General features: G+C 32.7%; 2 protein-coding genes and 1 long non-coding RNA gene across 4 annotated transcripts in view; 1 reads left to right on the top strand and 2 right to left on the bottom strand.

The window, feature by feature from the left end:
- LOC127735488 (uncharacterized) overlaps window positions 1–11,550 on the bottom strand; it is a 121,217-nt gene extending 109,667 nt beyond the window's left edge. Inside the window, exons 1-2 of one of the 2 annotated variants that reach the window (XM_052245667.1) lie at window positions 11,206–11,550; window positions 4,516–4,600 (exon numbers count right to left, since the gene is read on the bottom strand). In XM_052245667.1, the coding sequence (XP_052101627.1) occupies window positions 4,516–4,600; window positions 11,206–11,251 (131 nt within the window). In that variant the 5' untranslated portion in view covers window positions 11,252–11,550. The remainder of the gene's footprint in view (window positions 1–4,515; window positions 4,601–11,205) is intronic. The other variant, XM_052245668.1, reaches the window with a different exon arrangement.
- Window positions 1–27,524, bottom strand: part of LOC127735496 (uncharacterized) — a 130,565-nt gene that overhangs the window by 19,485 nt on the left and 83,556 nt on the right. The gene's annotated exons all lie outside the window — the stretch shown is intronic.
- Window positions 21,160–27,469, top strand: LOC127735498 (uncharacterized). Its single transcript, XR_007998431.1, has 3 exons — window positions 21,160–21,279; window positions 24,802–24,913; window positions 27,328–27,469. It is a non-coding gene; the product is annotated as an uncharacterized LOC127735498 (long non-coding RNA).

Genomic DNA, 27,524 nt, shown 5'->3' on the forward strand with positions numbered 1-27,524 from the left:
CTTGAATATTTCTCTATATTTGAATTTCTATACATTTCTGCTGTTAGTTAGAATATAAAGCTGTTTGCCGATTAATATTGTTCAAAGGGTTCTTATTTTTTTTATAATTTCGTGGGTATAGGTTAACCATGAATGTATGTGTTAAAATAAAAAGTTGACAAAGAGATATGCGTTGCCTTAATATAATAGATAGTTCAATGCAAATGTTTAAATCAAAATGGCAATACATCTAAACTATGCAAAACATTCAAAGTCGATGAACCATTACTGAAGGTGCAGGGCCAAATAACCTACATGGAAAAAGAAATGCTGATGGTAATACAACTGCATAAATACCATTGATTTATCATAAGTGGTTCCCTTTAACAGATCTAAACTCAAACTTTAACATGTAAACTAATTTACCTATACAAAAATTTCAAAGTCAGTAAACAATGACTGAGGGGATGGGGCCAAATAATCTTCATGGAAAAAAGATGTGCCTATGCTTATACGACTGTATACCAAATATCATAGACCTTCCACTATTGGTCCCCCTTAAACTTACCTTATCATGTAAACTAAGCAAACGATTCAAAGTCAATTGACCATAACTGGAGGAGTGGGGACAAATAATCTCCATGAACTTGAGTTATGCCAATGCTAATACAACTGCATACCAAATATATTGACCTGCCACTTGTGGTTCCCCTTAAACTAATACACTGTCGATGCCACCTCTAAAAAAAGCCACTGCGACAGGAAGCAACACGCCTTAATCTGGCTTTTTCAACTTCATGGAGGTGAGACAAACAGTTTATAACTCATATAGGCTTGTATGAAGAAAAGGTTTAAACCATGAATCAATAATATAAACGGTACCAATTTTACTGCACCAGTATCCAGCATCAAGTATCCATGAAATTATATGTTATCCCTCAATCTACAAAAAGTTGGTACCCATGACAATATACAATGGACAGTAATTGATAAGTTCAAATCAAACTTTATGCTAAAAATTTACAAAAACCTGACAATTAAAGTCCCATTACTCTGGAGCGACAACCTAGAAAAAAATTAGAAATAAAACGGGAGCTTTCTTTCATCAATCCCCACAATAATGTAAAGTTTGGTAGAAATGAATTTAGGAATACTTGAGTTAGTGTGCGATTTGTGAAAAATTGCCTTAAATCTAAGTGTAAAAGTTCCGTAAGTCTGGAATGACAGAGCGAAAAAATAAAACAATTGAAAGGGAGCTTTCTTCGGTCAATTCTAATGTTGTGTTATATTTATATGAGACAGTCAGTTTGAGTTATCATACAAAGAGTTGACGGATGGACGGACATTGGTATACCATAAAAAGTCACATTTTTGACTGGCACATAAAGATCAGATGATAAATCAATTATTAAAAAATCTCTAATAATTAGGGATCTTTTAAATATAAATAATGACAATAGTACTGAATAATTACCATTTGGAATATTTGGCATGCTACCATTGCACATCTGCTCAACAGATGCTATGCCAGACAGTGTTGGATCCCCAGCGCAAACATCTTTATGAGGTGCTATACATTTCTTGATGGTCTCATATGCTCTATGAATAAAAGTTTTAGATGAAAATAAGAAGTTTATAAAGTTTCACAAGAAGCAACTGTTTTATATATAGCAGTTGCACAACTTATTCCGTAGCATGGTTAAATAGGCATTTATTTTAGAAGAATCCTCCTTCTTCTTAAAGATGTTGGTGAAAACTTAAACTACTATAGGTATCAAACAGCCTGTATCCCTCACCTTATGCAGTCATCAAACAATATGATGCAATGCAATAAGAATATATTTGTTGAATGAAACCTATGTAGGCCAAAATCTATCTTGCAGATCATTTGATAGAACCAATTTTCCGTATATCTATTAGAGTCTTAAAGATAATAAAAGAACAGCATTCCAATGTCCTCAGAGTTGCACATACTGTATATGCAAAAAATCACTTGAGATCGCTTATAATGCAATTGGATTTATGGATTTATTAGTAAATCATGCATTGCTGGTCATGTTTGCTTTAAAAGTTTGAGTTTATCTATTATAGTTTTCAAGTTGTTAGGTAATAACGTTTAAATTGGTAAAATAAAATCATCATTTTAGGGCAATTACTCATTTCTCATCTTTATTGCTTATAAAAGTAATCCTCCGTGTACTATAACTTCTGTAATAAAATGCAACACAAAATATGGAAAAAAATCATCTTTTAAGAACAATGACATCTATAAGGTTCTCACTGATAATTTTGGCCATTTTGACCATAGTTGCCAACATGAAATAATTCCAAGCCCATTTACATGAGTTGAACAATTTTCAGTCATATTAAAACATCTCTAAACATATTTGATATATGCTATGTTAAAAACATATTATGGTTTATAAGCGTAAGTCTATCCCATACGATGTAATCTCCGGCGCTAAAGATGGAAACTCTACCGTCGAAGGTGTCAAGTCCGGCACGGAATTGAAGTCAAGCGCTTGAGATACAGCGCTGTAGTTCTTTATACAGCTCCTGAATAGCATCTCTAGCGCAGGACTTAACATCTTCAGCACTGGACAAAATTATCAGCGCTATAGGTTAAATCTTACATCTCCAGTGCCATACTTAATATATTATACACTGTAAACAAGAAAGCTCTAAGGAACCTGTGTTACTCTCCTAAATCTATGTGCATCTTCATCAATGGACACTTTCCAACATTTAAAACTAGAATACTATTCATGACTAAAATATCTTATTTGTTGAACCTGTATTGTTGATCCTTTTTCTGTTAAATGTTCTCTCCACCTTCTATAATTTTTGTCCCAAACACAAAAAGTGTTAAAAAAAACTCCTATAGGATGGCAATTGAAAAATTTATCTACATATAAGTTGACCTATAAACTGATCCTTTTTGTTTTTAAAAGTTTCTATCTTTCTATCATAATTTTCAAGGTAATAGGCAAACAGGTAATGTGCCTGTCCCAAGTCAGGAGCCTGTAATTCAGTGGTTGTCGTTTGTTTATGTGTTACATATTTGTTTTTCGTTCATTTTTTGTACATAAATTAGGCCGTTAGTTTTCTCGTTTGAATTGTTTTATATTGCCATATCGGGGCCTTTTATAGCTGACTGTGCGGTATGGCCTTTGCTCATTGTTGAAGGCCGTACGGTGACCTATAGTTGTTAATTTCTGTGTCATTTGGTGTCTTGTGGAGAGTTGTCTCAATGGCAATCATACCACATCATCTTTTTTTATAAAAACGCAAAATATGGCAAAAATCGTCATTTAAGTGTTATTAGTCCAATAAGGAACCGACAGATGATGTCAACCCTTTGACTTTATAGATCTTGACTTTTTGCTGATAATTTTTTACTACATAAAATTTATATCTATCTATCAAAATGTTCATGAAAAAATGGTAAAATTCGTCATTTAAGCGCAATAACTCCTACAAGAAGTCGTCTGACTGTTTTGATGTTATAAACAGAACGTAGATCTCATCATTTAGAACATATTTGCCAACGTCAGATTTTCTCTATCTTTATTTGTTAAGATAATAGGCAAAACTTGCATTTCATCCTATGTTCTATTTCTAGTCATGTCGACCATGTTGGTTGGCAGGCGGGGTCATCGGCCACATTTTTAAAATTATAAACCCCAATGATAAATGTGACTAAGTTTGATTAAATTTGGTCTCGTAGTATCAGAGGAGATGATCTTTGTAAAATTTAACGGATAACATACCACAGACGACGGACGGCAACTGATGGTAAAAGCTCACACTAAATCTTTGGACCAGGTGAGCTCAAAAGGAGACACGGTAGAATTGGAATGAAACAACTTTCCACCAAAGACTAAGGAACAAAAATGCAAACAACTATAAATCGCACTTTGTGTTCCAATAACACTATGATAAGCAAGTAATATTAGAATAGAGTTTTACAGTGTTTATTTGTCTCTTTTCCTTTTTTTCAATGATTTGGTTGTTTTGAATTCTGCAGTTTCAGGATAATTACACTACCCAAAATAATGTAATTCATAATTATTTTCTAACGAAATTGGATGTGTCAGTACTTTAATTATCAGGCCATACAAAGGTACTTTAACTAAAAATCTCCCAAGTAAAAACTTAATATTGAATGATCGTCTGCTGATTAATACATAAGTATTCTGACAGCTGTCATAATTCAATCAATGGTGGCATCACATCTATCCATAAACTCATCATAGATACCAGTATTGAAATTTTGTCATAATATTTGAAATATTTAACAGACGACTACAAAAGACGAACGCCAAGTGATGGCAAAAGCTCACACTGGCCCTTGCCAATGAGACAACTATCCATTTTGTAAGACCAAAGAACAAAGTTTTCATGTTTACGAAGTGCTTAACCAATGCCCTTTACATATGAGTTTTAACATAATATGGCATACATTTCTGAGTTACTATTTTTCTCAAAAGCAAACAATACAAATCTCTGAATTGATTATTGATGATAGATACATACGCACATTGTGTCTGCATATCTCCACTTTGACTCCAACTAGTAAAACATGCTGATATTGCATTTCTGTCACATCTTCCACTTACAGCTGTAAAAAGAAAATAAAAAACGGGAAAAGTTATTTTGCCTCATACTTAACAATTTGCATGCGTGCAAGTGTTTCCCATTTTGAACAAGTACAATAATTTAGATTCCTTTTTAAATCCAAAAGAAAGGTGCCTCTACTGCACTATCATTCTTACTTGATTCATCGCTATAACGAAAATTTTCTCTGATGCCAAAAGATGTCATAATAATAAACTGCACGAATTCGTAAAATAGGTATTTGATACAGCTGTGTTTTGAAGTACCTGACCAAGAAAAGTGAAACAAACATATCATGAGATGGACAGACAGACATAGTTAAACAGTATACCCAACTCCTTCAGACTATACTTAGACAGCATTTAGTAATCGTTAAGGTCAAATATTGAATTTTTCGAAATACTAAGGATTTTCTACACCAGGAATAGATTACTTTAGCTGTATTTTGCAAAATCCTTTCGGAATTTTAGGTCTTCAATATCGTAATTTATTTGGTCTACTTTACTAATTTGATTCAAGTCTGATGAGTCTTTCGTAGACGAAACGCCCGTCTGGCGTACAAAATTTTAAGCCAGGTAATATGATGAGTTTATTGTAGAATGACCCCTTAATTTCATTAAAAGTTGCAACATACTAATTCTGTCAAACTTACAACAAGCACGAAGTTTATAGCATAAAATTTAATCAGTTGACTGACTTCTGCACAATAACAGATCTGCACAAATCTGAATCAAAGCTAAATAAAAAAAGAAGCCTTACTACACATATAAACCTCAAATTTTGATTTCAATGGAAATTTCATTCTTATTGCATACCTTTCAACTATCAAACCTGATTTTAGCTCCCTGGAATTTCCTAAATCACTCCAGATTTTTGTTTGACTCAACCAGTTCATCAGTTATCAATCATCTGGGTTTTCAGTATGAATGACCATTTTTCGCCATTTTTTTATGTTCAATGAGACTTTTGGTGTCTAAAGTGCAAACTTATACTCTACTGCCAAAAGTCATGTTTATCATAGACAGGAAATTCAGTAATTGAGATCTTAATTTACTGTTCAATAGATGTACAAGCAATACGTTGTCAATCCACTGATGTAAGGTAACAATTCACTATTTATCTTGTTAATTATAGCTTAGAAATGTGTAAAATTTTCCTAAGTCTGGAAAATGGGAGAAAATTCCTCAAACTATTGCACAATAACAGGCTCACAACTTAAAATAGTGTATAATCTTTCTGTGAAGTTTCAAGGATCCGGTTTGAAATGAAAATAAAGTTCTCATCATAATGAAAATTACTCCATAGTTTCAAATTGATACGACCGGAAATTCTTGGTAAACCACCTTTACCAAAAGTTTAAACCTGAAAATGTACTGGCTTCATCTATCACATTTCGATATTTAGTGAACAGTGTTATTGGTGTTAAAATCATCATTAAGCATACAATTTAAAAGTTTACCTCATAATGAACATGTGTCTTAAGGTTTCAAGTTGATGTGACTACAACTTCATGGAAAACTACCTTGACCAAAACTTTAACCTGATATGGGACAGGATTCACAGACCAGAAAACATAATGTCCTAATCTTATTATACACAGGACAAAAGCAAAACACAAACAAGTCAACACTAATCATCTAAGGGCCATAAGTCATCCTGTTTACAGTTTTTGACCATGAAAGATTATTGTTTTCAAGTTATACCCAAACACATGCAAGTTGAAAAATACATCTATTAAGGTCAATAACTCCTATAAATGGTCAACTGATAGTTTCAGCCATATGAATATTTGTGCAGATCTTGTATTGCTGATAATTTTTATTTTATAGAGTCTGTTTTCTTAGAGTGGGGTATAATACATAATAATGATTAATTAAGAATCCTTAAGTGAGCAAGTTCACATACCCAACGCCCCCATCTGAAAGGGAAAGCCGTTAGTGACCTGATGGGATTGTGTTTTTTTTCTGTGTATCTAAGGTCTGATTCATTTTTGTTATGGTTTTAGACAGTTTGTTTTCAGTAAGTATGATATTAACCTTAGACCAAGGGACTTCAAAATCAAAAGGGTTCGCCCTCTTTTTTCATGCATATGTGACCACATATTAAAGTAAAGTGGCAGTCTCATATATTATATTTTATTAAAGGAGCAGTACCGCTATCTACAAATTCAAAGTATCAAGAAAAAAACAAATAGGCTGATAATTTTTTTCAAGGATTAACAAATGTAGTATCTTTGTATATAAAATATAAATGCAAGATATGTTAGTGCCCATCTTGATTTTCTTTTCACAATAATTAATTATTTTATTGGCAAATTGAATTATTATTGGTTTGACAACAACTCCTTTGAAAACTTCCCCCGTATTCATATAACTCTGAACTGACCTTATAAATGTACAGGCGTACAAAGTTCTATCGAATAATAAAACCACCACGGAATAGAGATACACTGAAGCCTTGACGAATTTGACCCAAAAAAGAAATTTTAAAGAAGTTTTTTACAATATGCCAGGTTTAACTATTGGATAAATACTAAAAAATAGCATTACTAATCACTAGTTTAAAGGCTTCGATGAACTTAAATTGGTAACGTATTGTAAATAAAGGCTTCATATACTACCACTGGTATTTATCATTGAAAACGTTACTAACATCAGAGACATATAATATATATTTTTCTGGATAAACGATGTAATATATGGGATTGTTAGTGTGTAATAGAAGTCATATTTGTGATTTAAGTAATGTTGTAATTCAAAACATAGGATAAGCACAGAAAATAAGATTTTACAATTGAGGATTTCATTGTAAACCAATGTGGTCAGCCGAGAGCCTTTTTATTTCAATATGCAATATTTCATTGACGTCCGCTGATTACATACTGCTGCATACGTGGACTATTTACCGAAAATATTCAAAAAAAAAGTATTTAGTGCAATCGAAATAAAACAGTCTCACCAACTTGATTTAAGATTTTAAATAATGGTACAGAGAACAGCAGGTGTGAGCTGTTCTCGCAGGTATCAAATGGGGGTGCCTGATCACTAAAAGATTTAAAATTTCGGACGATTGTTGCTGGACTTCAGTGCCTACTCATATATGGAGTAATTTTGACCTAATTTTGAAACTGTTATATCAATATGTACCTAGTTTTATCTGTGATAATTTGGATTTTTTTAATCATTTACCGGCTGAAGTTAAAGAAGATGCAATATTGGTAAGCTTCGACGTAACCAGTCTATACACCAATATACCGCACAGGCTAAGACGAGTGACCTCACAATTTTAGCTAGAATCATATGGGCAAAGTATTGAAAAAAGATTTTCGAGTAAATGTTTTATTGAAGCATTGAAAATCATACTAGAAAATAATACGTTCTTGTTTGATGGAAAATATAATAATCTGCGGATCTCGGGTACAGCTATGGGAACAATAGTTGCTCCAACAAACGCATCACTTTTCTAGGGATTTCTAAAATGCATCAATAAGAAAAGTCGAAGTAGACTTCACCATTGAATCAAGTGATAATAGGTTGTCCTTTCTGGATATTCTAATATTGACACATGGAACAAACATAACGACAGATCTATACTATAGGAAGACTGACACCCACCAACGCCTGAATTTTTATTCGTGCCATCCTTCGCACACGAAACGAAATATACAATTGCAAATGAAACTCTATGATATATGTTATGTTCAAAGCCCCCGAAGCACTATTAGATTATGATCAAACAATTAATTAAATTAGTTTTGTAAACATTTCCCTATGATATAAATGACTGCATAAATAAAACTGCTACAATTTGTGAGTCTCTCAGATTGCAAGACTAATTTTCATTTTTTTTTTTTAGGATTGGGACCCCTAATGCCTTCATAAATAAAACTACTACAGTTTGTAAGACCCTGAAAAAAATCACTCTCAGATTGAAAGACTTATTTTGAAAATTCCTTATTTTCCGTAGTGGAATACATAAATGGCGACCCATTCCCACTAAAATTCTTAAAAATGTTATCCATGAATAACAATTAATCAAAACTTTTGGAAACGCACATCATAAGTTGAATCACTTCTGACTTAGAGGACTAAGTTCGTGTGTAAGAAGACAAAGAAACATACATTTATCTTTCTATCTACTGATGTTCACGTTTTGTCCAATAATTTATGAGTAGTGGGCACTTCACAACTTTTAAAGTGTGTCCCAATACTACAGATCTAAACCTAATTAATACATTACAATTACAAACCCCATTGAGATGTCATTCACCAGTTGGTATGGACAGCTTGAACTATTTGATGTTGTAAGGAGAAAAGTATGTAATTTGGAAACAAACAAAATGTACAAATATTTTCCACTTCACTTATATTTGCAAGGGACATAACTCCTGTAAAAATAATAGATCAACAATGATTTTACAATTTCTCTGAGATATAGTTGACAAAACATTTATTAACTTTAATGAAAGTTATTGGTGGGATATCTCTCAAAACGTTCATTTACATTTTATTTTCATTTCTTTTTCCAAAGATATAATCAACTTAGCTTAACAACCCCTCGGAGATAATGGCGATGTCGACATATGACATTAATATCATGCATCTTGATTTTTCATATCAGGCCTAATAATAAAAAAAAAGGAATTTGTTTATGATTTCTAGATAATCTCAATTTTTTAGTGCCTCCTCTGAAGTTGTTTTTATCAGAATTTAACGGTGCGCGCCGTGGCAACCAAATTAGTTAATCAAATAATTGGATTAGATTACCATCCAGATGACCCTTATCAAATGTCAAAATCAAAAGCTCGAACACATCAAACGAATGGAAATCAACTTTCATTTTCCTGAATTGGTACAGGTATTTCCATTTGTAGATTGGTGTACAGCAGTCAACATTGTGTTATAATCTTAATCACTATAAGTTCTTAAATTTGTGACATTCTAACGACACTGCAATAAAAGGAATGTTAAGATCCATAAAAGAAGAAAAGATATAGTATAAACGACTGTTCTGTCAATCAACTTCTAATTGTTTTATTTATTTTTTTCACTCTATGATTACCATTTGATTACCATTTGTTGTTTCCCCTATTGTCGCCAAGAAAGTTTCTTCCCCCGAACTTTCAATATACTTAACAAAACCGTACAGGATCATAAAGACATAACATCCATTTCCATTGGATTGTGGTTTCCATCACAGATTATTCCTTTCAAATCAATCTTTGGTTGATAGGATAGGCTTTATCTCTGAGATCACCCCCAGTTTTTGGTGGGGTTCTTGTTGCTCAGTCTTTAGTTTTCTATGTTGTGTTTTGTGTACTATTGTTTGTCTGTTTGTCTTTTTTCTTTTTTAGCCATGGCGTTGTCAGTTTATTTTCGACTTATGAGTTTGAATGTCCCTTTGGTATCTTTCGCCTCTCTTTTGAGAAAAGAGTTTGGAGTCAACACAAAGTTTTTGGCCATTTTAGGGGAAACATGCAGAATCTGTTGAGTTTTGTTTGCAATCCATTCATTAAACTTCCCTTACAAGCCTTAATAAATATGACGAGAACTCTTGTAGTAAATGTATATACTGTTACTTTTTAAATTTGTGACATTTTAACGATACTGCAATAAAAAAAAATTAGAAGATCCATCAAATAAGATATGATATAGTATAAACAATAGTTTCTGTCAACTTAAACAACTAATGCAAAAATATTAGGCGGTTGCAGTTAGTTAATATAGCTGATTAAAAAACTACTCATCTTTTTGGGTGTACATAAGTATTTACAGATCAGACCTTTTTTGTATGATTACATAATAGTTGCCAGATAAATATAATCTCCATGCGTAATCTCATAGAGATACAAATGTGGATTTTACCAGTATGCATACAGTGGGATAGCGGTCAGTATGACCTATCAGAAAACTCAAAGTAAAGGAAGGGGGTTGTACAAAATTGTAGTATAAGTGTTAACCCGAAGGAAGCGGAAGCATCTAAATGTTGAAAAAAATGTCGAACAACTCTATGTTGTGACCTTTTAAAAAAATACTCCATTCGACATTTCTGTACTAGAATAGGATCTTTTTATGAAAATTCATCGTAAAGGGACACAGTTCTAATCGTAACTTAAAGAGCTTCTATGGAAAATTGCATGATATAATTAACACAAGTGCAACCTATGAGTGCATTTTTGTATATATATTGTACTGTGTTGCAGCTGTTGATAATGTCTTTTTTAAAATCCGCATAACTAGCTAGATCGATTCTTCGAAATTGTCATTTTATTAGAAAAGATTTGGTACAAAATAAGGTGCACAGAAAAGTTGCTCACCAAATATGCTGCCTTTTATTTAATTAATTGCACTTTTTTATATTTTCCAAAATAATCATAAAAATAAAACAATGTACACTTTTTATTTTGTTGTCAGTCAACATGGTTTAGTAATTGGCTATTTAATACCGATGAAATATAACTGTTGTTACATTTAAACAAGCACATGCAATAACATTTATAAAATTCCAACAATTTCAAACAAAAATATATGCCGGTATTTCCAGGCATTAACACATGTGCAAGTTTTTGAAGATGAAATTTATGTTTAAATTTATAAAAATATACTTTACCTGCGATAAATAAACAGACTAATGCAAAGAAAATTTTCTTTTTCATGATGAATTAATTAGCTGTCTCCTCTTTGTTATTCGATCAGCTTTTTTCAGCTTGAGTCGCCGAGATGAAGACCGATAATAAATATTTGTATTTCAAGTTAGAGACTAATCTATTAGCTTTCAAAATCCGTTTCAATCACTAGTTTATGTTGAACAGTTCTAGAGAAATGAATCGAAATATCTTCTAATCGTCTTATCTATGTCTTTACGACATTGTAGTCTCTTATGTGCTTTTTGTCGTCTCCTCATATGTGTTGTTATGCCCTTGTATTTACTCTTTTTATTTTATTAACTATGTCAATTTTACCTTCCGTGTTTTAACTAGTTGAACATATATATATATATATAGATTAGTAATAATAAGTCAATGACCTTAGTTCCAGTGACTCATTTACGAAGGAAACGGGTTTAATAAAGAGATTTGGGGTTTATAATTAAGGATAATTTTAGTAGCCTGGTTTAAATTATATTTTAAAAAATTAAGCAGTTATACTGTCATGAATTCTCTTGATTTAAATTTTTTATGAATGTATTTTTTGGCATTTTAAGAATAAATGGTATTCTTATCTACAAGTATATTGCAATCTTGCAAGACATTAAATGATACCTCAAAAACAACACTAACGGTGGAGATACGTACCAACCGTACCTGATACGTAGCAAATCGGAAAACCTCTATTATACTATGATATGATATTTAGGGTCAACACAAACTGATGTTACAGTTCGTTCGTTAGAGTCACTCTTATTGATTAGTAGATCAATGAATTATTGTAACAACACTTGAATGAGTAAAATTAAATTATAAATTGATCTAACCTCAATTCAAAGGTCAAGTTATCGCAATCAACGTGATCTTATGTTCTTTAACAATTTTCGTTGTGAAAGTTTGGTTGATGTCTGCTTAGCCTTTTTCAAGGAGTTGCGGATTAACAACGGATAAATACAGAATCGGTAAAGTCTATGTTTTAGTAAATGAAACCACGAAAATCATTCATATCTAAAACGTAAATAGCAAATGCACGACTTCATATCCTGTAAAATAATGTGTAGAAATGTGGTTGGATTGTGTTAAGCGGTTTTTAACAGATGCAGATTGACATGAAGTATTAAACGGTAACACAAACTATGATAACCAAAGAAGATAGAGTGATCCCCATATCTTGCTTCAACTTTGCTGTTATGGTAAATAATAATTAACTTACTACTCATAATAACTGAAAACCCAGTCAAGACCTATAGTTGCTAACATCTACGCCAATTGGTCTCCGGTGGACTTAGTTGCAATCATATGTTCATAAGCATCTAACATTGATTGTTGAACTATGAAAAAAATGGTAAAGGTCGGGTTTCTCTCACACTGTTACTACAGGCAAAGTATAGGTGACCTTATACTCAAAGAAGAGGAAAATTTAGCACTCATCGTTGAACCATGAACATGAGGTCAAGTTTAAGTAACTTCCATCAGAAGGCACAGTGATATATGAACTAAATAGAATTGAATTACAATTCATAACAATAGCTAAAATAGGGGTACAGCAGTCAACATTGTGTTTTAATCTTAATCTCTATAAAAACAAACAAATATGTCAACAGAGAAAACAAAAAAGCATATAGAAAGAGCACATCAGCAAAAAAGAAAGACAATAATACAAAAATTACCATATCACAATAACACAATGACGGGATGTATAAGTACCGAGTCACGTCAAATGGATATTACAAAAAATAGACTAAACAGTAAAATTAATAATTTACAAAGGCAAATAAAAGAATGTTATAACACGTTATTAAGATGATAAACAACGTCAGTACCTAGAATCTTTACTTCAAGACCATCGTGTATTATTTGTGAAGTTGATAATGAACGTTTTACACATTTCTGAGCTATAATTAACAAGATAAATAGTGAATTGTTATCTTTCCATCAGTGGAGTGTCAAAGTTTTGCTTATACATCTATTAAACAGTTAATTAAGATCACAAATATTGAACTTCCTTTCTATGAAAAACATAACTGTTGGCAATAGTTTAATGCCTAAACACCAAAAGTCTCATTATATTACAAAAAATTGGCGAAAAAAATCATACTGAAATCCCAGATTGATTGATGACCTGGTTGGGTCAAAGACAAAAAATGGATTGAGTAAGGAAATTCCTGCAAGGTTCCAAGAGCAAAAAAAAAAAACAAAGTGTGACAGTTAACAGGTATGTAATAAGAATTAAATTTCAATTCAATGCAAAATTTAAGTTTTATGTGTTTAGTATGGCTTCTTTTTTTGATTTGGTTTGATTCAGATTTGTGCAGATCTGTCATTGTGCAAAAAAGTAAATTACAAAAATACCAAACTCCAAGGAAATTTCAAATCGGAAAGTCCCTTATCAAATGGCTAAAGCTCATACACATCAAACGAATGAAAAACAACTCATATTCTTGACTTGGTCCAGGCTTCTCCTTATGTAGATAATGGTGGATTAAACCTAGTTTTATAGCTCGCTAAACCTCTCACTCGTATGACAGTCGCAAGAGTCAGTCAACCGATTAATATTTATGATAAAAATCGTTCTTGTTGTAAGGTAAATAAAATTAACATGTTGCAGCTTTTAATTAAATAATGTGTCATTCTACAACACACTCATCATAGATACTAGGAATAAAACTTTGTACCCCAGACGGGAGTTTCGTCTTCAAAAGAATCATCATCAGAGACGCTTGAATAAAAAAGTCAAGTAGGCCAAATAAAGTTCAAAATCGAAGAGCATTGAGAACCGAAAATTCCGAAAGGTTTTGCAAAATAAAGCTAAGGTTATTTATTCCTTGTGTAGAAAATAATAGTATTTCGAAAAATTCATATTCGACCTTAATTATTATTTTATGCTGTCTTATGATTAGAAAGATGTGATATGAGTGCCAATGAGAAAACTCTCCATCCAAGTCACAATGTAAAAAAGTAAATAATTATAGGTCAAAGTACGCCCTTCAACACGGATCCTTGGCTCACACCGAATAGCAAGCTATTACGGGCCCCAACGTGAATAGTGTAAAACAATTCAAACAGGAAAACCAACGGTCTAATCTATATAAAAAACGGGAAACGAGAACCACTTAAGAATCACACCAAGAAACGAAAACCAATGAGCATCAGGCTCTGTATATAGATATAAGAAGATGTGGTATGTGTGCCAATGAGACAACTCTCCGTCCAAGTCAAAATTTATAAAAGTAAACCGTTATAGGTCAAAGTACGGTCTTCAACACAATAAAGGGCCCCAAAATTACTAGTGTAAAACCATTCAAACGGGAAAACCAACGGTCTAATCTATATAAAAAACGAGAAACGAGAAACACTTATGAACCACATCAACAAACGACCACTACTGAACATCAGATTCCTGACTTAGGACAGGTGCAAACAATTGCAACGGGTTTAAACGTTTTAATGGTACCAAACCTTTACCCTTATCTGAAACAATAGTGTAACATCACAACATAGAAAGACACCCTATAAAATATCAATTGAAATGGCTTAACGCAATCAAAAGACATATTAACACAAGTGAACATACACTTAAGGAATAAATTTGATCTATGATACAATGTAAATACAAAATCAATAAAATAAGGGATACATAATTAAAGTAACAGTATTATACCGCTGTGAAATGTTAAACACTTTCAGAAAAACAACAATAACCTTAAACTTAAAATCCGCCATTTTCAATAATATTATACACAGGTAAATGAAAATAATTTTGTTGTTAGGTATACAGGTTAAAAGGAGAAAGGAAATATTTTTACAAAATAAATAATTTAGATGTTCATAGTTCGAAGAAATGAAAATATATAATAATACCAAACACTTATCAAAGCTGGTATATAGACCAGATATAACCCTGAATAAGTAAACATTAGATAACAAAAAAGCATTACAAATAGTAGCAACAGGTCAAATTAACAAGAAAGTACGATTTGAGAGTACTCGCTGTTACTGACAGCTAGTTAAAAGCCAAAAACAATTAATAATAAAAAATCATGCATCAGAGACTAAAATCAACTAAAACACATCCCATGGATTTAGTATTTTAACGTCATGGACAGTCAACGAAGACATGACTTGTGCATTGTCAAAAATAAATGTATCGACAGGCAGTAGGATAATTAGGAGTTAACCTCATAATAGATAAAATTGAACGTGGGTGTGTCTTTATCACCAGCCCAGTAGTCAGCACTTCTGTGTTGACTTGAGTTATCATTGATATGTTCATAATTATAAATTAACTGTTAACAAAACTTTGAATGTTTGAAATACTAAGGCTTTTCTACCTCAGGAATAGATTACCTTAGCTGCATTTGGCAAAACTTTTAGGAACTTTTGGTCCTTAATGCTCTTCAACTTCGTACTTTATTTGGCCTTTTTAACGTTTTTTGATTCGAGCGTCACTGATGAGTCTTTTGTAGACGAAACGCGCGTCTGGCGTAAATATAAAATTTCAATCCTGGTATCTATGATGAGTTTATTTATACATCCCGTTTGAAAAGAATACAAATTTAGTTATGTTTTAATTTGCTGATTACAAAATCGATATTAGTGCCAATGTAAACTATATTCAAAGATCTAATTACAACATTGGTAAGATAACCTTTACTAAATAGTATAGTCTGTGGTAGTTGGGTATACATGTTCAACTTGTGCATTTGTCTGTCTGTTCACATGTTTGTTGGACTTTTGTCGGTCAGGTACTACAAAGCACAACTGTATGGCATTTGGTATCTCTTGTGGACCCACTTTTCTGGACCTGAATGTTTTGTTAATTAGTTCTTGTCCAGAATATGCTGAACATTTTTTGCCATTGATAATCGGTCAAAACAATTAAAACACTATCTTAACAAATCATATGAAAAGTGTAATAAATGGAACTAAGATATCTTGTGTGTTTGGATTGTTTATTATCAGCACATCAGTGATATTTGTATTGGCATATACAAAATCAGGGATCATTTAGATTTGCTGGTTCTTGAATGGTTGTTGCTTCGTCGTGAGCAAAGGACAGATATGTGTCTTTTCACAGATCCAAGCCACCATAAACAGGTTCAGGTGATAGTAAATACCAATTGTACAAATTCATGCAGTTTACTGTTTTGACATCTTGTGGCATAATAGAACGGTATAACGATAAATCAAGTACGAATAATAGTACAGTCGAGGCAACCTTTTGATTTAATAAAAGGATCTAAAATATTTTACTAGTTCAAAATGGGGAACACTTGTACGCGTGCATATTGCTTAGTATTAGGCAAATACCTTTCAAATTTTTTCTTTTATTTTAACAGTTGTAAATGGAATTTGTGACAGAAATGCAACATCAGAATGTTTTGCTGGTTTGGGTCAATTCAATATTAAAAATATGCAAAAACAATGTGCGTAAGTATTTATCATCGATAACCAACTCAGAGATTTGTATTGTTTGCTTTTGAGAAAAATAGTTACTCAGAAATGTATGCCAAATTATGTTAAAACTCATATGTAAAGGGGATTGATTAAGCATTATGTAAACATGAAAACTTTGTTCTTTTGTCTTCAAAAATGGATAATTTTTTTCATTGGCAAGGGCCAGCGTGAGCTTTTGGTACTACTTTGCGTCTGTCGTTTGCACTGGTCCTTTCAATATTACAAAGACTACGGATAAATTTAATGACACCATTGATTGAATAATGACAGCTGTCAGAATACGAATACTTATGTATTAATCAGCAACCGACAATTCAATAGTTACTTTTTTACAGTAGAAGTATTTAATAAAAACACCTTTGTATGGCATGACGATTAAAGTATCGACACATCAAATTTCGTAATAGAAAGACATCCTTTTACCACTGAGTGTACATATCAATAGAAAAACAATAATGAATTACGTTATTTGCGGGGCATAAACAAACGTTAATGGAATAATCCTTACTAAACAATTGAAAACAAACATATCTTCATACGTGCAAAAGCCTAGACAAAAATAAAAAGAAATGATAGTAGATGGAAAGAAATTTAAATAAGCAATATGGATCAGGAAAATTCGATCAACAAAACGGTAGAAAACCTATATGCAACACAGGGGACATTGGAGTGCTGTTGTTCTTTTTTTTTCTTTTTTATCTTTGAGACCATACTGGCTATACAGAAACTTGGTCGTAGCAAATGCTCAACAAGATAGATTTGGCTTACATGCTATACAGTTTTCACTCAACACACTTATTTTTTATTGCATCGTATCATATATCTATTTTGTTTAGAAAATGCTAAGTGAATGATACATGTTGTATGGATCCTCTAATGTACTCAGACACATCTTTAAGAAGAGAGGAATCTTTAATTAATAAATATAAAATTAAGGAGATCTGGTATGATTGCCAATGAGACCACTTTTCACTTATATCGAATGAAGTAGATGTAAGCAATAATATGCAACCGTACGGCCTTCAACAATGAGATAACCCCATACAGAATATATACTCGGCTATAATATGCCTCAACATGATATATGAAACAATTTGATTAAAAAAAAAGGTAACGCCCATTTCAGGTGAAAGTTTTGGTCAAGGTGGTTATCCATGAAGTTGCGGTTACTTGTTGATCATTTTTATTATGATGTGAACTTTATTTTTAATTTCAACCCGGATCCTCTGAAATTTTATAGAAATATTATACACTTATTGAAGTTGTACACCTTTTATTATGCATAGTTTGAGGAATTTACTCCTATTTTCCAGCCTTTGGAACATTTAACACATTTCTGAGTATAAATAACAAGATGAATAGTGAATTGTTACCTTTCCATCAATGGAGTGTCAAAGTATTGCTTGTACATCTATTAAACAGTTAATTAAGATCACAATTATTGAACTTCCTGTCTATGAAAAACATAAATGTTGGCAATAGTTAAAAACTTAAGACACCAAAAGTCTCATTAAACAAAAAATTGGCGAAAAAAAAATCATGCTGAAATCCCAGATTGATTGACGATCTGGTTGGGTCAAAGAAAAAATTTGGAGTTAATTAGAAAATTCCTACAGGGTCCCACGAGCTAATATCAGGTGTGACAGTTAACAGGTATGCAATAAGAATGAAATTTCCATTAAATGTAAAATTTGAGTTTCATGTATTTCGTTAGGCTTCTTTATTTGATTTGGCTTTGATTCAGATTTGTGCAGGCCTGTTATTGTGGAAGAGTCAGTCAACCGAATAATATATATGTTATAAAAAATGTTCTTGTTGTGAGGTTGACAATATTAACATGTGCAACTTTTTATTTGATTGATATGTCATTCTAATTCTCTTGATGGATACGCTCTGCTTGAGTATGCTTTTCTTGGAAGATCTGGTGCTTTCCGTAGTGGATCTTGGGTGCTAATTTTTGGGATGAGCTACATTATACTTGGAGCTCGATTTTAGCATTAGCACTGGATCTCGGCTCGCGACAAGATTTGACAGTTGGCGCCGACTTAAAGAAATTACAGGTACAGATGAATAACCTATTTCAAAGATATCTCCTTTTGTGACTCACAAACAAAATTCATAGCATTTCTGGCACTCTGAAAAATGCGGAAGCAAATTTTTGTTCTTCCCTCGCCGGGATTCAAACTCATGCTATTGGGATATCAAGACAACACCGCCTGCACTGTGTCCATCGATCTAGTCCACAGGGCCACCTAGACTGAACTTATAATTCAGCTTTCGGTGGCCTAGTGATACCTTTCCTCGTCAGTAGAATCTAGAGTTGTAACACAGTACATGATATATTAGGCATGAAGATGGAATTGATTGCAGATTAGCTAAATATCTATCGAGAAGGATCGTAAGATACAGTCACAGAAATAATTATTTTGATAAGTACGTCTAACAAGTGACAACTCTGCGACAGATCCATCCATTGGATCACCAGCGAAGGTGATACACGACTGAAAACACATATTATATTCATAATTACTCTATATATATATTCTGTTTAAATCAGCAAAATCTAAGAAGAGGTCGATAAACAGGGTTAAGTAAGTATTTTACTTTTTTTGTTATGCCTCTTGGAAATAGAAATAACATAGAAAATAACCTTGTTAGCAATCGCATGCCTACATTTCTTTTTGAACATTTCTGAATATATTTAAAAGATCGATCAAAAATATAATGCCCTTGGACAGATGAAATATGTGCATTGGCAGGGCACTTTAGAATCCAATTCTTTTCCTTTTCCTTTTTATTATATTAGTGTGTGCAGTTGATGACTGTTTCAATAGCATGCAGCAATATCAGCCACAGACTTCAGGTGAACATTGTACAGCAACACCGGAACTTTGTGCGTAAGTGATTAAACCAGATAGTTGTTCAGCACGATACAAAGTGTATGTTTTCTAAAAAAAAAAAAAAAAAGAATGCAGTGTTTTATTACGAAATGTAAATTATAAAACGTTTATAAAATATAACTTGAAACAACACAAAGAATCTAGTCTGTCAAGGTTCTGGATTTAGATCTGTGTCAGCTAACCTGAGTATACTCTAGATGTTGATGATGATATGGTATGAAGAGTCTCACAATAAGCAGGATTAGGTCAACATGACCTAAATGTCATAGTTTAGATACCTTGATGTAGAAGTTACCATAAAGTATAGGATACTAGTAATCTAATCTTGCATGTTGTTACAGTTTGGCAATCCTGCCAGTTTACTAACTGCTGTGGATTCATATATTTTCTTGGGTGCCAATTTTCTTGCAAGAAAACTGATACTTTCGTGAATATTTGACATACAAGCCAAAAGAAAACGTGTACTTCATTGAACAGTTAAATTTGTTTTTCACATTTACCCACGAAAATTAGTTTCTCTCGAATAATAATGACATATACAATGCAAAACTGCGAATTTAGACTGACAAACAGTATCGCATTGCATAATTTATTATGTAAGTTAACAAATGGGTCAATATCCCCAATGCGCCTCAAATTGAGGAACACAAAAGTTGTGTGTAAACAAAAATTCTCTGTGTAGTGATATTGGACATGTTTCTATTTTTAACAATTGACTGAGCTTAACCATTTGTGTTGATTTGAAAAGTAGAGGACCATAGAATAAATGTGTAAAAACTATGCAGTTATTAAATGTATGCATAGTATTAAATTTTCAAAGAACTTATTGTGTGAAAAAAGGGATTTTTTTTACCACCAGGAGCCGCATCACGATGGGATTTTCGGGGTGTGCTTATTTACGGAAAAATGAATCACACTTCGTACCCCGAAAATTTAACCACATATGTGAAAATGTCTCAGCTTCGAAATGAGCCATCATGCATATCCAAGTTTACGATATGGACTGTGCTACAGAGGAAAACGTTACCATTACCGCCTTTGTAAAATTAATTACGCATATTGCCCCAAATAGGCAAAACTTTGCCAATTGATATAAAATGACAAGATGTGGTACGATTGCCAACGAGACATCTTACCACCAGAGACCAATTGACATAGAAGTTAGCTACTATAGGTCACCATACGGCTTTCAAAAATGAGCAAAAACCCATACCGCAAAGCAAGCTATAAAAATCTCAAAAAATGTAAAACATTCCTCCCCCAACCTTATCAGTCGCAAGCAAATATAGAATGCCCTCGTGGGCTGAGGCGTTTTGTTTGGAAAAAATACAAATATTTACTACTTGGATGCAAATTGTATTTTCTTTTAGATCATCTCTGTCTGCAATTCGTATCTGTTTCTCAAAATTCATGTTGTTTATTGACAGCATGACAGCATGATTTAAATTTTCTGGTTCGATAAAAGCTTTGTATTAAAAGTCAAAGTCAAAAGTTTACCTAAATGTCTGAAATTGAAAAAAGATAGCTATTTTTCTTACCAATGGACTTTTATTTAATGTTATTACAGAGCAGTGCATACGTTTAAAACTTGTGTAAAACAGAGAAAGTCTCAATGTCCAGATTCCAAAAGAGTTACAAAGGCAGAGGTGATGATAAACAAATATGAATTATTATGTGGTGGTAAGTACAAACACAGAGCATGATATGTACAAATGGGATTTTGTTTGCTAAATTTAAGGTTCATTGAAATCAAGTACTTTTTATATTGAAATGGGTTATAAAGAGTTTTGTAACTGTTCATTTCATAAATTTGCATTTTCATTTTACAGTATAAAACTAAACCCTCTTTGATTTTGAAGAAATTTACTTTATAATTCTATATTTCTCTTGACTCAAACGTATCAAAGTTCATAGTTCATGATCAGGGTTAATGTTTTATGCTTAGGGTTATTAATGTTGTTATGAATTGTAATTCGATTCTATTTAGTTTATAGAATCACTGTGCCTTCCGATAGAAGTTACTTAAACTTGACCTCACTTTCATAGTTCCATGATCAGTGCTAAATTTTTCTTTACTTTGAGTATAAGGTCACCTATACTTTGTATATAGGAACAGTGTACCGGTACATGTTCATCTGAGATGAGTTATTTGACTTTTGCCTCGTATAGGGGGTCAATGATCAACATTAAGATATTTGCACTTGGGTAAGTTTCTATGAGTAATATGCTAATTTTTCAATAGAATGTCTGAAGGAAAAGCCGACCTTCACCATTTTTTCATAGTTCAACAGTCATTTGAAAATGATTATTAACATAAGAAGATGAGGTATGGTTGCCAATAAGACCACAGGTGACCAAGTGACGTAGATGTTAGCAACTATAAGTCTTGACTGGTTAAATGAGGAGTAAATTAACTATTATGAACGGTAACAGAAAAGTTGAAGCAAGAAATGGGGATCACTTCTACCTTCTTTGATTGTCATAGTTTGTGTTCCGCCTGTCACTTCATGTACATCTGCATTTGTTAGAAACCGCTCAACACAACCAAATTTCTACAAATTATTTTACAGGATATGAAGTTGTGCGTTTGCTAATCACGTTTTAGATATAAATGATTTTTAGGTTTCCTTAACCAAAACATAGACTTAGCTGTTTCTGCTTATATCAGTTTGTTAATTTGCTACTCCTTGGAAAGGACTTAGAAGAAATCAACCAAACTTTCACAATGCAAAAGGTTAAAGACCATGAGATCACGTTGATTGCGATAACTTGACCTTTGAATTGAGGTTAGATAAATTTATCAATTCATTTTACTTAATCAAGTGTTAGTTACAATAATTCATTGATCTGCTAATCAATTAAAGTGAAACTAACAAACTGTTACATCATTTTGTGTTGACCCTAGATATTATATTATAGTATAATTTGAAAATTTTCTCATGAAATTGAATCAAATAACAATATTTGTTCAACTCATCTTGAATTTATTCTTTTGATGAACGTTATATCTATTGTCTAATATTATCACTTTCATCTTTGGTGTCAAAATATCCAAATTTACTCAATGCTGGAAAGACTCTATAACTGGTGAACACGTATGAAAATTCGACAGTTTCTATTGAAAAATAAATATCATTTACAGTGAAAACTGTTCAAACTAAATCCTGATTGAACAGTATACTTGTCTAAACCAGATATACTCCAAATATACTAAAACTGATATATTTTGAACATTTAAAACAAATTATCCAAAGCCAACATATTACTTCGTCCTCAAACATTTCGATTCGACAGGTTTTACTATATCTAAATAGCTTTTTTTTTTTTAAATTTCAGTCGTAAACCTCCTTAAACAATATTAAACATCCTTGAACCATAGTTAACATCCTTAAACTATCACATGGTAAAACGCATGACTTATCCACTACAAGTACAGAAGACAAACAGCATACCTCTAATCTACCATAATGCAGTTATTGAGAAATAAAATCAGTGATTGCCTGGAAGATTAATCACTCTGAAGTATTAAAACTAAGGCATTTGCTACGTTATTTAATTGGTTAGATCCGGGTTAAGGATGGAAACAAAATTAGTAATGTCTGTGTTAATGTAAGTTCCATAAATGCTGTTTGATATATCATATGAAGCTGAATTAAAATTAACAGTGTTACTGAACACATTATGAATAAGTGAAATGAAAACAACACGTTATAAATTTTATACGTCCGACAAGCGTTCCTAGATTCACGTTCATCAGGAACGCCCAATGCCGAATATTTGGAAGCCAATTGTGTATAAGGACCGAAACAGTTGAAGAGCTTTATTACCAAAAAGTACATAAACATAGCGAAATCAATCTAAGATTAACTTTGCCTTAGGGAGTTGAAACCTTAGTTTCTAATAATTTAAAAATTCATTGACGGAAAATTTTAGAAAACACTGTTATAAATAATGTTAGTACCGAAGTACTGAATACTTGGGGCTGATGATATCCTCGGGGAGTTATAGTCCACTAACAGAGTCATCGACCCAGTGCTGTAAAAAAACGAAAACAACACGTTATAAATTTTATGCGTTCGAAGCGCTTTTCTGTATTACATTCATCAGGAACGCGCCAAACCGAATATATAAAAGCCTGGATGGTTAAGGACCAAAACATTTGAAGAGCTATATTACCAAAAAGGTCACAAACGTATCAGTGATTTTATTAGAGCTGTGACCTATATTTACCAAACTCCGAAACAGTGGTAACGTCGTCCTTTCTACGCTACGTTGAGTTTAGCAAATCAACGTTACTACTTTTTTTGCTAGATCTACCTTCTGTTGCATTTTTTCAAGTACGAGTAACTTCCCGTTCGATCAAGTTAATAATATTTCTGGGTAAGTTACATGTTTTTTCTGTGAATTGTTACCATTGTGAGGTAGCACCTATGACATTTGTATCAGTCTTGTTCTGTACAAAGCAGCATATATAATATGACGTTAAATGTATGTCCTAACTAAGCATGTCTTAGATGCATGATTTTTTTATTAGTTGTTATTGGCTTTGAACTAGCTGTCAGTAACTGCGAGTACTCTCACTTCTGTACTTAGTGTCTTTTTGTTGTTGGGATGTACAAGTACCCGGCCAAGTCCACTCTGTGTTTTTGTTAGATGTATTTCTATTTGTATCCATCTGATGAGTTAAGCCTTTTTCAACTGATTCTTATAGTTTGTTCTTATGTTGTACTGTTACACCACTGTCCCAGGTTAGGGGGAGGGTTGGGCGCCCGGTAACATGTTTAACCCCGCCACATTATGTATGTGCCTGTTCCAAGTCAGGAGTCTGTAATTCAGTGGCTGTCGCTTGTTGCTGTGTTACAAACTTGTTTCGTTCATTATTTTGTACATAAATTAGGCCGTTAGTTTTCTCGTTTGAATTGTTTTACATTTGTCATTTTAGGGCCTTTTATAGCTGACTATGCGGTATGGGCTTTGCTCTTTGTTGAAGGCCGTACGGTGACCTAAAGTTGTTAATTTCAGTGTCATTTGTTATCTTCTTTTTCATATGTAACAGCTAAATGGCAATTCCCTATGAAATATTGAGATTTTCTTTTGCAGCCTATGCAAAATAGCTTTCATGAATTAATACACGTTTGAAAAATTACTTTCATTTTTAAATGCACATTTATAGACATTCAAAATTGTGTATATATTTGTTAGGATGTGATGCTCGTAAATTGATGACATGTGTACATATGCTTGGAAATTTGGTAACAGAGGATTTTGAAGGATATTTTTCTTCTTCTTCTCAGCTTATTAATACAGTTTGTCCGTAAGTAACTATTTCTTCGCTTTGTAAACAACGGCGTGATACAATACTCCATATATCTATACTAAGAGGAGAATCAGAGATATCGCTATTAGAGGCTGTTACAATTTACCTCCAACGTTAATCCACATTTATTGTAACCAATATGCTATGTTGATTTCGATGTGTTCAATTCGAAATTGAAAAAAAAAATACAGAACCGCTATTCCTAGTATAATGCATAACAAAATTAATGCATTAGAGCTTAAAAATGTATAACAATCGAAATTGAATTATTTTCCGCGAAACTTCATAAATGATCTTGGAAATTCTCAAACTGAAGGTTATTCCGTTACGTTAACGTTTCAAATTTGTATAAAATCGCATTAAAGTTTTAAGGTAGGTGTTGTTTCATTTTCTATTATATTGCATTATTCGCACATTTACGGAATTCAGAAGGTCAACATGGCGGCTCACTCTTTAGTTACGACATGTCAACTGTGGATTTGACGGTTAAATAGTAGCCCACGAAAAAAAATTTTTTGGGTTGAGAACTATAATGATAAAACACTTTTTTGTATGTTATTTAAGAAATAATTCATGCAAGCAATAGATTTATTTGAAAAGTTTAGCTATATCTTACAGAGTGTAGAATAGAATAGCCACAAACAAGGCATAATTACCTTCGCTTCATTTTTGTAAATTACCGTATTTGTCCTATTACAATCGAAATAATTCATGCGAGCCATGGATTTGTTATTCTTTTCAAATGGCCTTGTCATGTGAAAAATTCCAACTAATGTATGGCTTAAATTTGGTTATTTCTTTTCTATTTGGCAAGAGATTGCTTTCGCTAATTTTCCAATAAATAAAACTGTAACTTATCAGCTTTCCACTATTGAATTTTCCGTATCTATTTAGCAACATTCCAGCAGAGCTGGCATGTAGAGTTTATATCTCCAAGTTAATACGATATTCAAGAGCTTATATTTTTGTTTTTCCTATCTGATTTTCTTGAAAGAGGGTTGGTGCTCACAAGGAAACTATTAAATCAAGCGTTCCAAGTGGTGAAGTTGAAATCATCCATTTGAAAATTTTACGGACGCCAGCACGAGTTTGTTCGCCGTTATGGAATTTCTATTTCACATAACCACAATACCGTCCTCTTTTCCTCGAATATAAGCTACCGAATTTGACTTATCACCAAGTTTATACTTGCATGAGCAACACCACGGGTGCTACTAGTGGAGTAGGATATGCTTATCTTGCCGGAGTACCTGCGATCACCCCCGGATTTTTATGGGGTTTGTGTTGCTCAGTCTGTTTTCTATGTTGTGTTTTGTATCCTGTTGTTTGTCGTTTAGTTATTTTTTTTCTCGTTTTTACCATTGCGTTGTCAGTTTATTTTCGACTTGATGAGTTTGAATATCCCTTTGAAATGTTTAGCCTCCTTTTTATCAAATTTCGTAAATTCTATCTTTTAGACAGGATAATTTCAACGTTTTAATTTCCATGACAAGAACATTGTATTTAATAATTTTTTTCAAGTTTACTTTTATACCTAGTTTCACTTTCTATTTACAATTATTCACAATGGTGACTTTGTGACATGGGTTTGTACTTAAGCATCTATTTTGTATTTGTTCATCCTGATGATAATGCCCTAGGCACTGAAACAAGTAAAACTCATTAAATTCATACTGCCATCCCTAAAACGATGTTTTTATAAGAGCCTTTACACATAAGGATAAGCATGAACAACATTTGATTGATAATGCCTTTGATTTATGCATAATACATGTTTTAGTATAGCTTCAAATGAGAATAAAACAGTATGATTCAGTTACAATAGTACTCATTCAAAAATTATGCCTGTTAATTATTCCATCTAGTCAAAAGTGTATTCTATAACCAACTTGGTTCAAAAAAGACAGATCTTCTACCCTTAATAAAATTGAGAATGAAAATGGGGGGAAAAAACAACAACCCGATCAAAGAGAAGAAACCAGCCTAAAGCTATCAATGGTTCTTCAACACAGCGAGAAAATTCCGCACCCGGCGGCGAGCTTCAGCTGGCCCCTAAACAAAAATGTGTACTAGTTCAGTGAATATAGACGTCACACTAAACTCCGAATCATATAAATGACCTAAAATTAAAAAACATACAAAACTAACAAAGACCAGAGGATCCTGACTTGGGACAGGCGCACAAATGCGGCGGGGTTAAACATGTTTTCTGGGATCTCAACCCTACCCCTATACCTCTAGCAAATGTAAAATAAACAAACACACAGCAATATGCACAGTAAAACTCAGTTCAAAAGAAGTCCGAGTCCGATGTCAGAATAGTTAACAGAAGAAACAAAGCAAAATGACAATGATACATAAATTAACAATGCGAATTATGCAATAAACATTTGATTTATCATCTATTTTAGAAATTTCAAAAGTTTTAAGGATTGTGTATCTCCAATCAAAACTAAGTGTGACGCTATTAATATGGCTCAAGCACAGCAAATCAGCAAGAGCATTGAGCCAGTTCTTAGTTTGATCGACTTGATGTGTGGCGCTGAATTTAAAGCAGGTAGATACATAATGTATGTTAAATGAAATGGTTTCCTCTTAATTATACACT

The sequence above is a fragment of the Mytilus californianus genome, unplaced genomic scaffold (genome assembly GCF_021869535.1).
Source record: "Mytilus californianus isolate M0D057914Y unplaced genomic scaffold, xbMytCali1.0.p SCAF_3, whole genome shotgun sequence".
In the NCBI taxonomy this organism is placed as follows: domain Eukaryota; kingdom Metazoa; phylum Mollusca; class Bivalvia; order Mytilida; family Mytilidae; genus Mytilus; species Mytilus californianus.